The sequence below is a fragment of the Filicampus tigris genome, chromosome 18 (assembly GCF_054856515.1).
Source record: "Filicampus tigris isolate MCC_2025a chromosome 18, RoL_Ftig_1.0, whole genome shotgun sequence".
Taxonomy (NCBI): Eukaryota; Metazoa; Chordata; class Actinopteri; order Syngnathiformes; family Syngnathidae; genus Filicampus; species Filicampus tigris.
In genome coordinates, this window is record NC_141234.1 from 4,010,335 (window position 1) to 4,022,865 (window position 12,531).

At 42.4% G+C, this 12,531-nt stretch overlaps 1 protein-coding gene across 19 annotated transcripts in view; it reads left to right on the forward strand.

The window, feature by feature from the left end:
• adgrb2 (adhesion G protein-coupled receptor B2) overlaps positions 1-12,531 on the forward strand; it is a 135,186-nt gene that overhangs the window by 34,575 nt on the left and 88,080 nt on the right. For all 19 annotated transcript variants that reach the window (XR_015081997.1, XR_015081999.1, XM_086013894.1 and 16 more), the window contains one exon: positions 5,328-6,231. Coding sequence is in view for 17 of the 19 variants with exons in the window: in XM_086013894.1 (XP_085870020.1) it covers positions 5,343-6,231 (889 nt within the window). In the remaining 2 variants the exon portion in view is untranslated. The remainder of the gene's footprint in view (positions 1-5,327; positions 6,232-12,531) is intronic.

Sequence of the window (12,531 nt, forward strand, 5' to 3'; positions counted from 1 at the left end):
CCTGCAGCGTCAGCTCTGCCTTCCCTCGCTTCCCTCTTGATGCTCAGTCTTAAAAACAAGGAGAGGAAATCGAGAAAACGGGTAGATAATGAAATAAATACCCTGCCTGGCAACACTTCAAAGGGAAAAAAAAATGTCCACGTGTTCCACGGCCGCTGGAGACCATGAGATGTTACGGAAAGAGAAACGATTGGGATCTAACCACACACATACACCCGCGCACACAAATGTATTGATTAAGCTTGATTGCATCCCAGCTGGACAGATAAATATCACATCCTGTGTTTGGTTATTTTGGATCAGTGAGCAGCATTAGCTTGTTAGCTCCTTATTAGTGGAAACATAATCAAGTTCAATTCCACCATTTTAGCTGGTGCCGTTCCAGAAAATAAAAGCTGTCAAAGCTGTGCAAATAATGGGATCCATCTCACATTACCTCTCATGTCATGTATTTATTATTTATACATTCATGTAATATGCCCAGTCAGGCTTAATATATACTCTGAAGACTGCACTTGCATGCATGTTTCCCGCCCCCCCGCCCCCTTTAAAACATTGACCACGCTTTGTGACCCTGATCTTCACACAAACTCACATGCAGAACTGCCCACTATTTAATACGCATGGTGAAGGGAAAACATGATTGATGGATGTATTCCTGCCCCGTTCACGCAGTCCACATGCGTGTTCACTGACAAATGTACGCAGTTTGACATGCAGAGGCTGTCAAACTGCCAGAAAATCTCACGCAACACTCCATTTTTCTCCAGTTTGTCGTGACATCAAGCACTCAAATTGGCTTTGCATTGTTTTTATGACTGCATGTCATCCCAAAGCCAAAACTGCACTAATTGTACTGTTGATTTGTGTCTTATTCAAGTGAATGCCTTACTGCCACATCAGTGACTGCAAAGTGAAACTTCATTCCTCCTTTTTGACACAGCTAATTTAGAATGTGGAAGAGGATTAGTTCACTTATATTTGATTTCTCTTTGATCAATCCCTTCTTTGTTCTTCAAGCTGAGATTCAACCTATAATTGCCTGTTTACCAATCCTGAAATAAACAGTTTTATCTGTTAATTTCTATTATTTGTGGATGCTGGAGCATTTTATGTTAATGTTATGTGTCCTGACAACAAATAGCAGTCACATATGCCACGTTAACTTCTGAATATTGTGTCAAAAACTTTAAATCCACAGTACTGTATATATATTATTTGGCGATTCCAATATGTCACACAATAGACCACTAAAATTGTCGGTCTAGAGTCGCCATGGAAACAGCAAAGGTAATTTGCGGTACTTCGCATTGTTGTTTTAGGGAGCATTGTCCCTTTGGTATGGCGAGTATCAACGGGCTACATTTACTCTGTTGTTGTTTATCGATTTACTGAAGTAACTTTTTGGATGAATTGTACTTGGCAGAGTGGTTATAATACAACTTTTTGTAAAGCAATAAAGTCCGTTTTTATTGCGTCACTTTGAGCTATTGCTTTTACTTGAGTCATGCTATTTTACATTTTTAGCCATTTGACCCACTCCTGTGTGCCACTGAATCCGCAAAGTTCTGTGTGAGGGAGAGTCTGGTTTAAACTAATCTGTTGTTAAGTATGTTCTGAAATGACAAATACATAATCTCTTCATCCACCGCAGCATGTCGCTGGACAACCCAATTTAGATTTATGCTAATGTTTACAAGCTTGCACACGCCACTGTGTACGCATGCATGAAATTATAAAGAAGGGCCGCCCGGATTCACGTTTAGTCCAGTGGGATTTGACTGCGTGCACATGTGTGTCACATTAGATTCCGTTCAAACACTCAACAGATGGTGACCTTTAGTTTTTTTTGCCCCCCAACAAGACAAAGTTAAGGGTGTGAAGATGCCCGAGTGAGTTTGGTGGCGTTTGCAAGGCCAAGCCTGACACACGCTTCGGCATCTGCAATATTATGTTCTGCTAAAACGCTTTATCGTCAAATTTACACGGAAAGGGCACCAAACCTCCAGTTTATTGGCATTTCTCAACACAACCACCACTTACTCAAGGAAAAATGCTTTAAAAACCTTTAAATTATTTTGTGATGAAAAGGCTGACATGAGCGCACACTCATTCTAATTAGGTTTACTTTCCACAGATTTACAACAATCTGAGTAGCAGCCACTCTCTCTTGCTCGGCACCTGGCATATGCTAATCATGTAATATGGTTTTAATATTTGTTCAAACCTCTACTGGTAGATGATCAAAGAAACACTCCCTGAAGTCCATACTCAGGGACAGACACAAATGCGTGTACTCTTTGTACTGAAGATGATGTTGATGTGGAAAAGCATTCAAATGTCATTGTGAAAATGACACTAAAATGCAAGTTGAAATGCTATGTCCTCATCTTAGGATTTTTCTTTTCAGCATCACTCTGATATTATTTTGTAAATACAAACATGGTACCATCATGCCAAAGTATGCCAAAACTGTGTCTTTGTATGTTTGAGCTGCACTGGTTTTCACAGCCAAGACAAACATCAGATGAGTCATATTGTCACTTCAGTGTATTAAAGAATGAAGACAAGGCTAAAAGGAGATGGAGATGAGGCCGAGACAGAACGAGGGATATTCTTTATTTCGCCCTCCTCGGAGATAACATTAATGTCAAGGTGGAAGAGGGGAAGAAGACATCCAAGCTAATGAATATTTATTGTGCCCACAGTAAAGTGCTGTTTTAGAGTGAAGTGGGACAAAATGGAGCTGAAGACAGCACTTTAGGGCCTGTTCTTGCATGTATGAATATTCATTGTTCATTGTCCCAAAAACAATTTGCTTAACGCTTTTGACTTCTTTTCATCCGTAAAATCTGTGTTGGGTTTACCTATGCATGGCTTGGCATATAATGTTAACTTGACTTCTGATAGGTTTGTGACAAGATATAGCCTTCATGTAATAATAATACATGATGTGTTTTATATGTATACGTATGTGTTTTGACTAATAGCGACTAAACAGACTGCGATTGCTATTTGCTTGACATTGGAGAACGTTCCTCTTTGTGTTTGTCAGGATTTCATGGACATATAGTCAATGGAACGTGTGTCCCTGGCCGTAAAGGATGTACAGTAGATCATGTCACATGTAATCTAAAGTCAGAGCGTATGTCTAAAACCTCATCACTTAATAGATAGTAGTTTGTCCTTGAGCTCGATTCATAGCAAGCTGCCTTATATGTGCCTGTACAAATGTGCCTTTTGTTTGCTGAAATATCACGAGACAAATTTCAATGGGAAAAACTCTCATTCAGTAGATAAAATATTGTGAGAAGTCCGTATTGGTTCATATGTTGTTGCTTGAACGTGTCTTACATGTACTAAACAATTGTATAGAATATGTGCCTGTACAAATGTGCCTTTTGTTTGCTGAAATATCACGAGACAAATTTCAATGGGAAAAACTCTCATTCAGTAGATAAAATATTGTGAGAAGTCCGTATTGGTTCATATGTTGTTGCTTGAACGTGTCTTACATGTACTAAACAATTGTATAGAAAGGAGGAAACTGTCTTTTTTAAATATTCTTGGGGAATTCTGTACAACACTAGTAGTTTTCCAACCTAAGAAGCAACACTCTTGCAATATAAAATATGGCAGCAGCACATAACACTGTAAGGTTGAACTTGTGTTTATGTACAAAGACCTTTCACTGAACTCGCTACTATATGTCCATGAACATGACACAATGGTGATTCATTCAGAGTGTACAACCTGAAAGAGACGGTTTACTGCCTTCAGCTTGGTCGTCTTGTGTTTCTGTCACCTCACTTGCGCAAGACTGGTGACTGTGACTAGGCAACCCCTGTGGGGTCATCTCTTGACATGTTAAAACGAACACGCTTCTTAGCCAGGCTCGGTGGACTATAGGCTCAGTGCTGGAATGCTTTTACACATTTGCATAAATTCAGTTAAGTACCATACTGCTGTGTTTTATTAACATCATCCTTAGGCAAGTGGGGCACTTTCTCCGAAGCTACAACCGTGGCTCATTCAGAGGAAAATAAAGAACGTAGATGCAATTTAGAGAAGTGTATGCCTCGTATAGAAGTTTATTGATGATCCAAAACATTCATACGCTAATAAAATGCGTGAAATGCATGTTGTATTTTCAATATCTGAAAGGTGCTTCTTGTTTGAAATACTTTGTACAATGCTCTCCCATTCAGTTCTCTTTTTGTGGACATTGCTACTTCAAGCATGACTAATTAGTGACTTTAACATAAGCTTGCTTTTTTGGTGAATACCCGCTGCAAAAATTGTTTGTGTGTACCAGTGTGACACCCTATATATTATGAAAATAAAGAAAGAAAAACCTTCAACGAGATTATACAGCGTCGAGTGATGAGTGTGGGAGCCTGAATTTAAATGTTAAAACAGCTTGGATAAAGCAGTGTATGTTTGGAAGGTTTGTGGTTATTATGGAGCAGGGAAAAATGTTTTGAAGCTCTCATACTTTCAAGTGGTGCAGCAGTCGAAACCTCTGATCTCCCACACGTCCTCCTCAAACTATCATTATTTTTTAACCACTTGACAGTCCCAGGTGATGGAATATGTACACCGTGTGCACCAAAAATGTGATGGATACTGAATTATTTCCACACGAAAACACCATACATATTTATGTGCACTGTTCTGGCAACACACGAGGACGACAAAACGACTGCTTATTAACGAACTATGTAAAAGTTTAAAATGGCTCACTTTAGCCAGAATCCCATGTCGCATTGTAGCCAAAGCACAACCCTGATGCGTATGTGCCTATTGATGCTGAGGGGCCTTTTTGCATCGACGTAAGCTAGTTGACATGACTACTGTTATTCTTAAAGGCAGATGAAGAAGAACTTCCGCCTAAATTACGGAACTAGAAGAAGAGTCATCGCGGCAACTGATCTTACGGTTTCATCAACAAGAATTGATTCCTCATTTTGCATTTAAAAAATTTAATTGATTACATTTTAACAAGTGTTTATATGGTTGAAAACGGCCAAACTCTACTTCCTGGAAATTCACCTATTGTGAAAATTGAGGGTGCACTGTACAATCAGAGCACATGATGGGAGAACTTAAACGGAAACACAAGCCATATTGGGTCAGAGTACTACATGCCAACTGAGGTAGTGGAATTGCCGAAAATTACATCCCCAGCTGCCTTTTTAGGGCCCAAGAAGTGAACATGTCTGCTCTCCTCGTGTAAAATCTCTGACTGTATGTGTCAAGAGAGCTCTGCCTGTGTGTCTAATTCCAAACACCCTCTCTCTCTGTTTTTTTTCTCTCCTCTCCTGCAGGACGAATGTCATAGGATGAACACTGCTGGTGGGGTGTATCTGTCTGTGCTGTCCTCTCTCCTGGCTGTGCTTGGGGCCCTGGCTGCTGTGTCTGCCCTCGCTCTGGCTCCTCTGTCTGCCCTGGCCAATGTTGCCTACGGGGCCACCAATGTCACCCCGAGCGCCGGGGTAGCGGGACCCCCCTCACCCATCTCGACACCGTGCTCCAGCTTGGTCGCCGGGGTGCTCTATGGCTCTTTCTCCCTAAGGGAGCTTTTTCCCTCCAGGGCTCCAGGGTGTTCCTGGTCCCTGGAAAACCCGGATCCCACCAAGTATTCCCTCTACCTCCGCTTCAACCGCCACCCTTCCATCTGCCGGACGCACTCCCCCATGCTGCTCTCCCTTGATCACCATCTGGCCAATCAAAGTTGTCCGCTTCACTTAGAGGCAGCCTCGGCGCGGGATCAGGAAGTCATTGATCTCTGTAGGAGTCAATCCAACTCAGATGCTCCTTACTCCTTCCTGCAGTTTGATAAGAACTTTGTCCAACTATGTCTAAGCAGACATCCGGCCGCAGACGAACCTCAGGCATCCAAGGATTTACTGGAGATGAGGCTGGTGGAGGTGTTGCTCATTAACAACGAGAACTCAAGTCAGTTCACCTGCGGCGTGCTCTGCCGATGGTTTGAGGAATGTTTACGAACAGGTGACCACGAGGAAGAGGATGTTCTCACCAGGGATGGTTGCGGATTGACGCAAACGGGTTGCATATGTCCCAATCACAACATCATGCCACCTTCGATCCCACTGATACCTGAGACGCCACACAGTTTCAGCAATGGGTCAATGGTTCCGGATGACTGCTGTGTCACTGAGCTGCATTCCAACGATGCAATCGCCATTGCTCCCAGAGATGTTCGAGAAGGTAAGATTATGTGTTTAAGAAAAAAACGAGTTTGCCTTTCAAATATTTGTACATCATTTTTATGTACTGCATATATGTAAAACTGCACCTTCATGGCCCACTGTCGCAAATATGGCTCATTTACTCTTATACCATTTTGCATTGAAATGCATGTATGCACATGTACTAAGCCTGGGATGGACAGCCAATGCTGTAAATCTTGTGCTGTATTTCCTCTTAGGCTGTACACCCGTCCATTTTTTTTTTCCCCCAAATGCAACGTTTGAATTTTGTATGATGGCCTTTAATTAAGATAATCAGCTCAAAGTGGACGCTGCAAGCCCTTCATCAAAAAGATTTGCTAATCATGAATCCAGTCTTCTGATCTATATTTTAGAACCCCCCGATCCTTCCCTTGTGGCCTAGGAAGTGTTCTTCCGAGCACTTTGGTTTACATGCAGCATATTATTGTGTGTGCATGAATGTTTACACGTGCGTGACAGTGTGAGGTGAACTGATTTTTGCAACGTTAGGACAAGATGATATTTGACAACCATGCGCATACACATGGTTGTTCATACATCAGTGCATCAAACAAGCAGAGCAGAGTCTCTTTATAAACATAACACAAGGGGATTTACATGAACGTCAGTGTCTATGCTGTGTGTGCACGCTTCTGTGTGTGTTTTCCCAATAGTCAAAATACATGAGTCCAACAGAAACAGCTAAATGTTGACCCGAGTTATTTTACTACAGGGAGAGTTACTTTTAGATGGAACAATAATTAGGAATGTATAGGCCAACATGCATGACTAACTCACTTGATATATTGTTATAAACCTTGAGGATTTTACCTTGCTTAAAGAAAGGTTATTTTCTGCTTTCAGTCAGAAGGATGCTGTGTTTTTATCTTCCAATAAATGGGGCCGAGGAAAAGGCAAGGCGTATGAGAGGAGAAAATAAGGTATAGACTTGGCCTCATGCATTGTTGCTTTGCAGAAAAAAACAAAACAAAAGGGTAGCTCTATCCTGTGATTTGATGCCAAGTGTTAGGGTAACTCATGCTTGAAATCTGAGCTGGATTTTTTTTTTTTATGTGTAATTTTCTTTTTACCTTTAAAAGACACCAAACTCAAACCGTGTTTCAAAAACTGGTCTTTGTAAGACATTTTCAGTCGTCAGGTGCGATCTCAATAAAACATGTTTTAATGTGAAAACATGGTTGAGTCAAGTGCCCTCAAACTGAATACTGACACTATACTTGACTTTTGCAGCAACATAGGAAGAGTCAGGCATGAAGCTGTTCACTTGGTGACCACTAATTAGTGTAAACCAGGGGTGGGCAATTCTGGTCCTTGAGGGCCGGTATCCTGCATGTTTTCCACCTGATTCAATTGTAGCAGGGAGAGATGGAAAACAGGCAGGGCACCGGTCCTCGAGGACTGGAATTGCCCACACCTGGTGTGGACTGATGCTTGAAAAGAAAGATGTATTGTCTGTCAGCAGGAATTATGAATTGTACTCATTAGGAATGGGCACGTACCGATACCAGGTATCATATCAGGCTGATACCTTCCTTATTTTAAGGTATCGGGTACTCATTGAGGCTGTCAATACCAGTCACGGATACTTAAGGCAGGAAAATCTGACATTGATTGAGTCCTCGTCTGCAGTAGTTGGCAATATACTGCAGCAGTTTGGCACATCGGCCAGAGTCTTTGTTCCCAACCGTGTTAAATGGAATTTTAAACTTCAAAAGTACTAGAGGTATCAGTACTTGGTATCGGTGAGTACTCAAAAGAGCAAATACTCGTCCTTGTGACTCTCTCGCTCACATACTCAAAGAATCACACAGTTCACAATCCTACCACTACTGTTCTTGAACATGATTTCATTCCTTCTAATTACAGCCGACAGAGGTGTGTGCACGCCGGCATGCACGTGTGTATGCGTACGTATGTCAGCATGGATGAGAAGAGGTATTTATTTTCACACGGTGTGCTGTGCAGGCATAAAGGACATACAGGTGTTTTAATAACCTAATAAGCCTGCAACACTTGCACACTGACTGTGAGTAATGACTGTTCGTCAACACGCGCTTCTGTCGATGAACATGAGTAATTGTTTCTCATTCAGCACTCATCTTCTTTACCCACTAAAACAAATGAAATGAATGAAGGAAAAAGTGCATGTGTGAAGGGCTGTCTCCGGCGGGTGACTAAGGCAGCGGGATTAGTATTCTATGCTTGTGAGCGATGGTTTTCTCTCTGACCGGGATCAGCACTGAGCCTCTTTATGCTCACGGCAAAGGCCCCTCCACACACTGCACTTAGTTGCGCACACACACACTAAGCACCTCTCTGTGCGTCGGTACGGTCGACAGTGGATCGTTCAACCTCTGCTGTATTTCATGAGCAGCACAAGCCAACTTCCTGTTGAAGCAATTGAAGTGTAATTCGTCAAAATTGAGGCTTCAACAAAAATCACCGGCTTCTTATGGCTGCACACGCTAATGAGATGCAGGATTATGCTCAGAATCCAAATTAGGAAACCTATCACAGGAAAACGCAGTGGAGTTTGACACCGCTGCAAACTGGTTCCGAGCGCCTCGTTGTCTGCCTTGAGTTTACACAAGAAAAAAAAAACAAAAAACAGGAAAGTAAGGGAAAAGGAGCGCAACTTGACAGAAAGTGTCTAGACCCGGGTGGTCCTGATGTAGCCGCTTTAGAGTGCCTTGTTGTTGGCCGTGAGTGTGCGCACAACACGGGGAGGAAGGGGGAAGGGCAGGGAGGGAGGAAACTAAAACAAGAAAAGCCTGACTTGACAGACAGCGTGTGTATCGACCTCGCTTTGCCACTTTAGAGTGCCTCATTGTCACGGCGTGGAAAAGCGTGCGATATATTCCAGTCACAGTAACTTTTAAGCCTAGATGTATTCATGGCTCAAACACGTGATTGACTTAACATTTGATTGACAGCCCACATTTGAGTGGGCGTGGTTTCACACATGTAGCAGACACACCCACAGTGTTCAAGAGCGGTGAGAATGGCTTGATTTTTCATGGTTTTGAAGCCTAATTGTGCAGACTATACTTGGCAATTATTCAAATTTGGAAAGTAGTATGACATTTCAAATTTAAAATGCATTTATTTTCACTTTAGAGGGATTTTCAGTGAGGTTTCTCAGGTGGCTGGTGACTCATGTCCCCGCAATTTGGTGTACACAAACGTTTTGTCCCAAACTTCACATCGCAGGTTTTGCGCTTACATAATGCCTTTGTATCCAAAACAACATATACAAATCAGACTGATATTCATACTAAATGGCAGACATGCCATTGGGATTTGAATGGTTGGCGTATGACAACAAAATATTTTCATATTGGCACGCAAAGTGAACTTCAACAAGGATGGACACGCACGCAAGCACGCACCCGCACACACACACGCAGTAAACAGTGAAATCCAGACCTCTGGGGGATAGCATCACATCATGGGCACAGGTGCGATGCAAGGCTATTTTCTACAGTTAATCGATCACATGAAGCCACTAGAGCTTGACTTGGAGTCATCGGGCCGGAGAGTGATGCAGACCGTGTGCGTGTTTGAGAGAGAGAGAGAGAGAGAAAGTGTGAGTTGTGGTCATACATCTCCGTATTTCATTGCCATTGAGTTGCTCTACAACTACTGAAGAGCAGCACGAGCCTCGCGAGATATACTGCAGCTCCCGAGTGCTTCTGTCATCCGCTTTACACAGGCGCACGCGTACATACACACATGCCCTCTCCCAAGCTGAGCACGTGTATGAGCTCTCAGGAGATTGGATAATTTGGTCCACTGCCGCCTTAATCAGCGGTCTCCCAGTGCCGGACTTCATCTTCCTTTCGCTGACATGTCACTCCAAATCCCAGACTTTTCCTTTCCATCTTAAACTTCGTATCTACGCTGCTATGCTATTGCTCACCTTTGTACATCATACAATTTTCATTTAGGTATAAGTAGGGTCAAATCCAGAACCAACCTTTGAATCGCTTCCCCGCTCCTCAACCATTCCAAATCCCACTGGATATAATAAGACAGAGCGGCGTTTGTTTGAATCCACCCACTTTTCAAGTGAGCAAAAGTATTGGAACAGACATTAGGGAATTATCTTAAAGTGAATAACATTAAATTTTTGGTGGCATAACCTTTACTTGCGATAACTCCATCATCGACTGTTGCATTCTTCATTTGAAAATGCTTTTCCAGGCCTTTACTGCAGCAACTTTCAGTTCTTGTTTGTTTCTGGGCGGTTTCTCGCTTCAGTCTCCTCTTCAGGAGCAGAAACGCATGCTCTATTTGGGTCATTATCTTGCTGCACGATGAAGCTTCTCCTGATCATTACTATACTGTGACCCCACTATACTATTTTCTTACCCAGCTTTTTTCCCCAAGATTGTCTCAATTGTCATTCTTCTGTGATTTTGATGAATGCATTGCTTCCTATTTCTTAGCAGACCAGGTCTAAGGACCTTCTCGCCAAATCATAGATCAAGCTATGAAGTCATGAACTCAGGACATATAAAATGACCTTACAGCTCACCTCGCACTGCGTGATGCTTTGGCCCTAAGCCTAAACGGAATTTAACTGCAATGAAACATTGCCAAAGACTAAGCATATTCAACAGTGGATTGAAGGTGCTTTGTTGATTCTTGTGCTGGAGCTATTCCAGATGACAATGGATGAGAACCGGGTACACCCTGAACTGGTCTCAGGCCAAATGATGAAACAAACTTCCCAACAACTACCTAATTGCCGTAAACAACAGCATGCAAGTGAAATTGTGATTTTTTTCCACATAGAGTGTTAACATTTGATGTATTGCATTGCTGCTAACATGAATAATGATAATCATGATTTTTTTTTTTTTGTATTTGCAAAGCAATTCCACTGGGCCAAAGTCCTGGATTAATAAAAAGCTCTGCAAGACTGAGGAAGATTTTAAACTCATCATTTATCTACGCTCTTGCCAATCTTCCTCACAGTGCCTAGCTGAACTCATCCCATACCTGAATTTTAATTCACCTCTGTATCCTATTTAATCTTGTGAGCCAAGAATAAATCAGCCAATAATAAATAGTCACTGCGTTCAGTATAGTCGCTGACTCTCCACCGTAACTTCATTTAATGTTTGTGTTATGTAATGATGGGGAAAAGATAACATTTGCAGTCAAACTAAATGCACGTTGAACACTGATGCTGCATATTAACATGGAAATTAAAAAAATACGACATTTTGGTGACCATTTTAAGTTCACTGAGACTTGGGATAATCAGAAGGCCACCTGAGTCTGCAGCAATGGTAATGTGTGACCATGCATACGTTAATCTGCATAATGCACTTCTGTGTGTGCAATCAGACATGCGAAAAGATGCTCTGAATTGTAGAAGACAAAAACTGTCATTTTCGGTTTGCAAAACCAGTGGAATGACAGTATTGCAGTCGACATGTTGTGGTTCTCAATATTATTTCTCTTTGTGGTAACTCCATCCATATTGAGGCACAGGAGACATACAGACATATTGTTGTTCTATTATTGTATTTTCCAATTTACAATCTGATGAATTCACATGCAAAATATTGAGCATTCCTCAGCATTCCATGAAAATGCAGCCATACTTCAAGTCTGGCGGCCACCTACAGTTTCCCCCAAATATGCCCTTGACGTTAAAGTGTCATCCTGACACATTTTACCCATGAAAAGTCTCCCAGGGAGCTCATTTGTGTTAATCTGGCATGACGTGAAGGAGAATCTGTTTGCCAGACACGGCCTTGCATGATAGACAAGGGCTATTTATCCTAATACAGGGAGGGAAAGCGTCACAAACACACTTGGTAACGCATGCACATAGACACCGCAACGAGGGTTGTGTATTCCACATTAACCGCCAGCCATGAAGCATGACCGTGTTTTGTTTTACTGCCGTTTCTCTCTTCCTTCCAGCTGCGGCCTTTGCAAAAACACAGTAGAACCGGACCACGCCGATTATTTGCATGCATATACCAGAAACATGCTCTGCACATAAGCACAGAATATACTGGCCGCTGACATAACAGAAGGGGGAACAATTGTTACTGAAAAGAAACAAACACGCAGGGATAATACCCTGGAATTGAGGCATGTGTGCGTTTGGTGTGCGCATGTTTGTATGGCGTGAGCAAAGCAAGCTGACATGTGGCACTAGACCGCCGCTAATCAAGATCCCCCCCCCCCCCCCCGATCCTTGGCAGACAATAACTGCGCAGAGCGGTCCACTCCGTGACAGACACCGGTGTCCTTG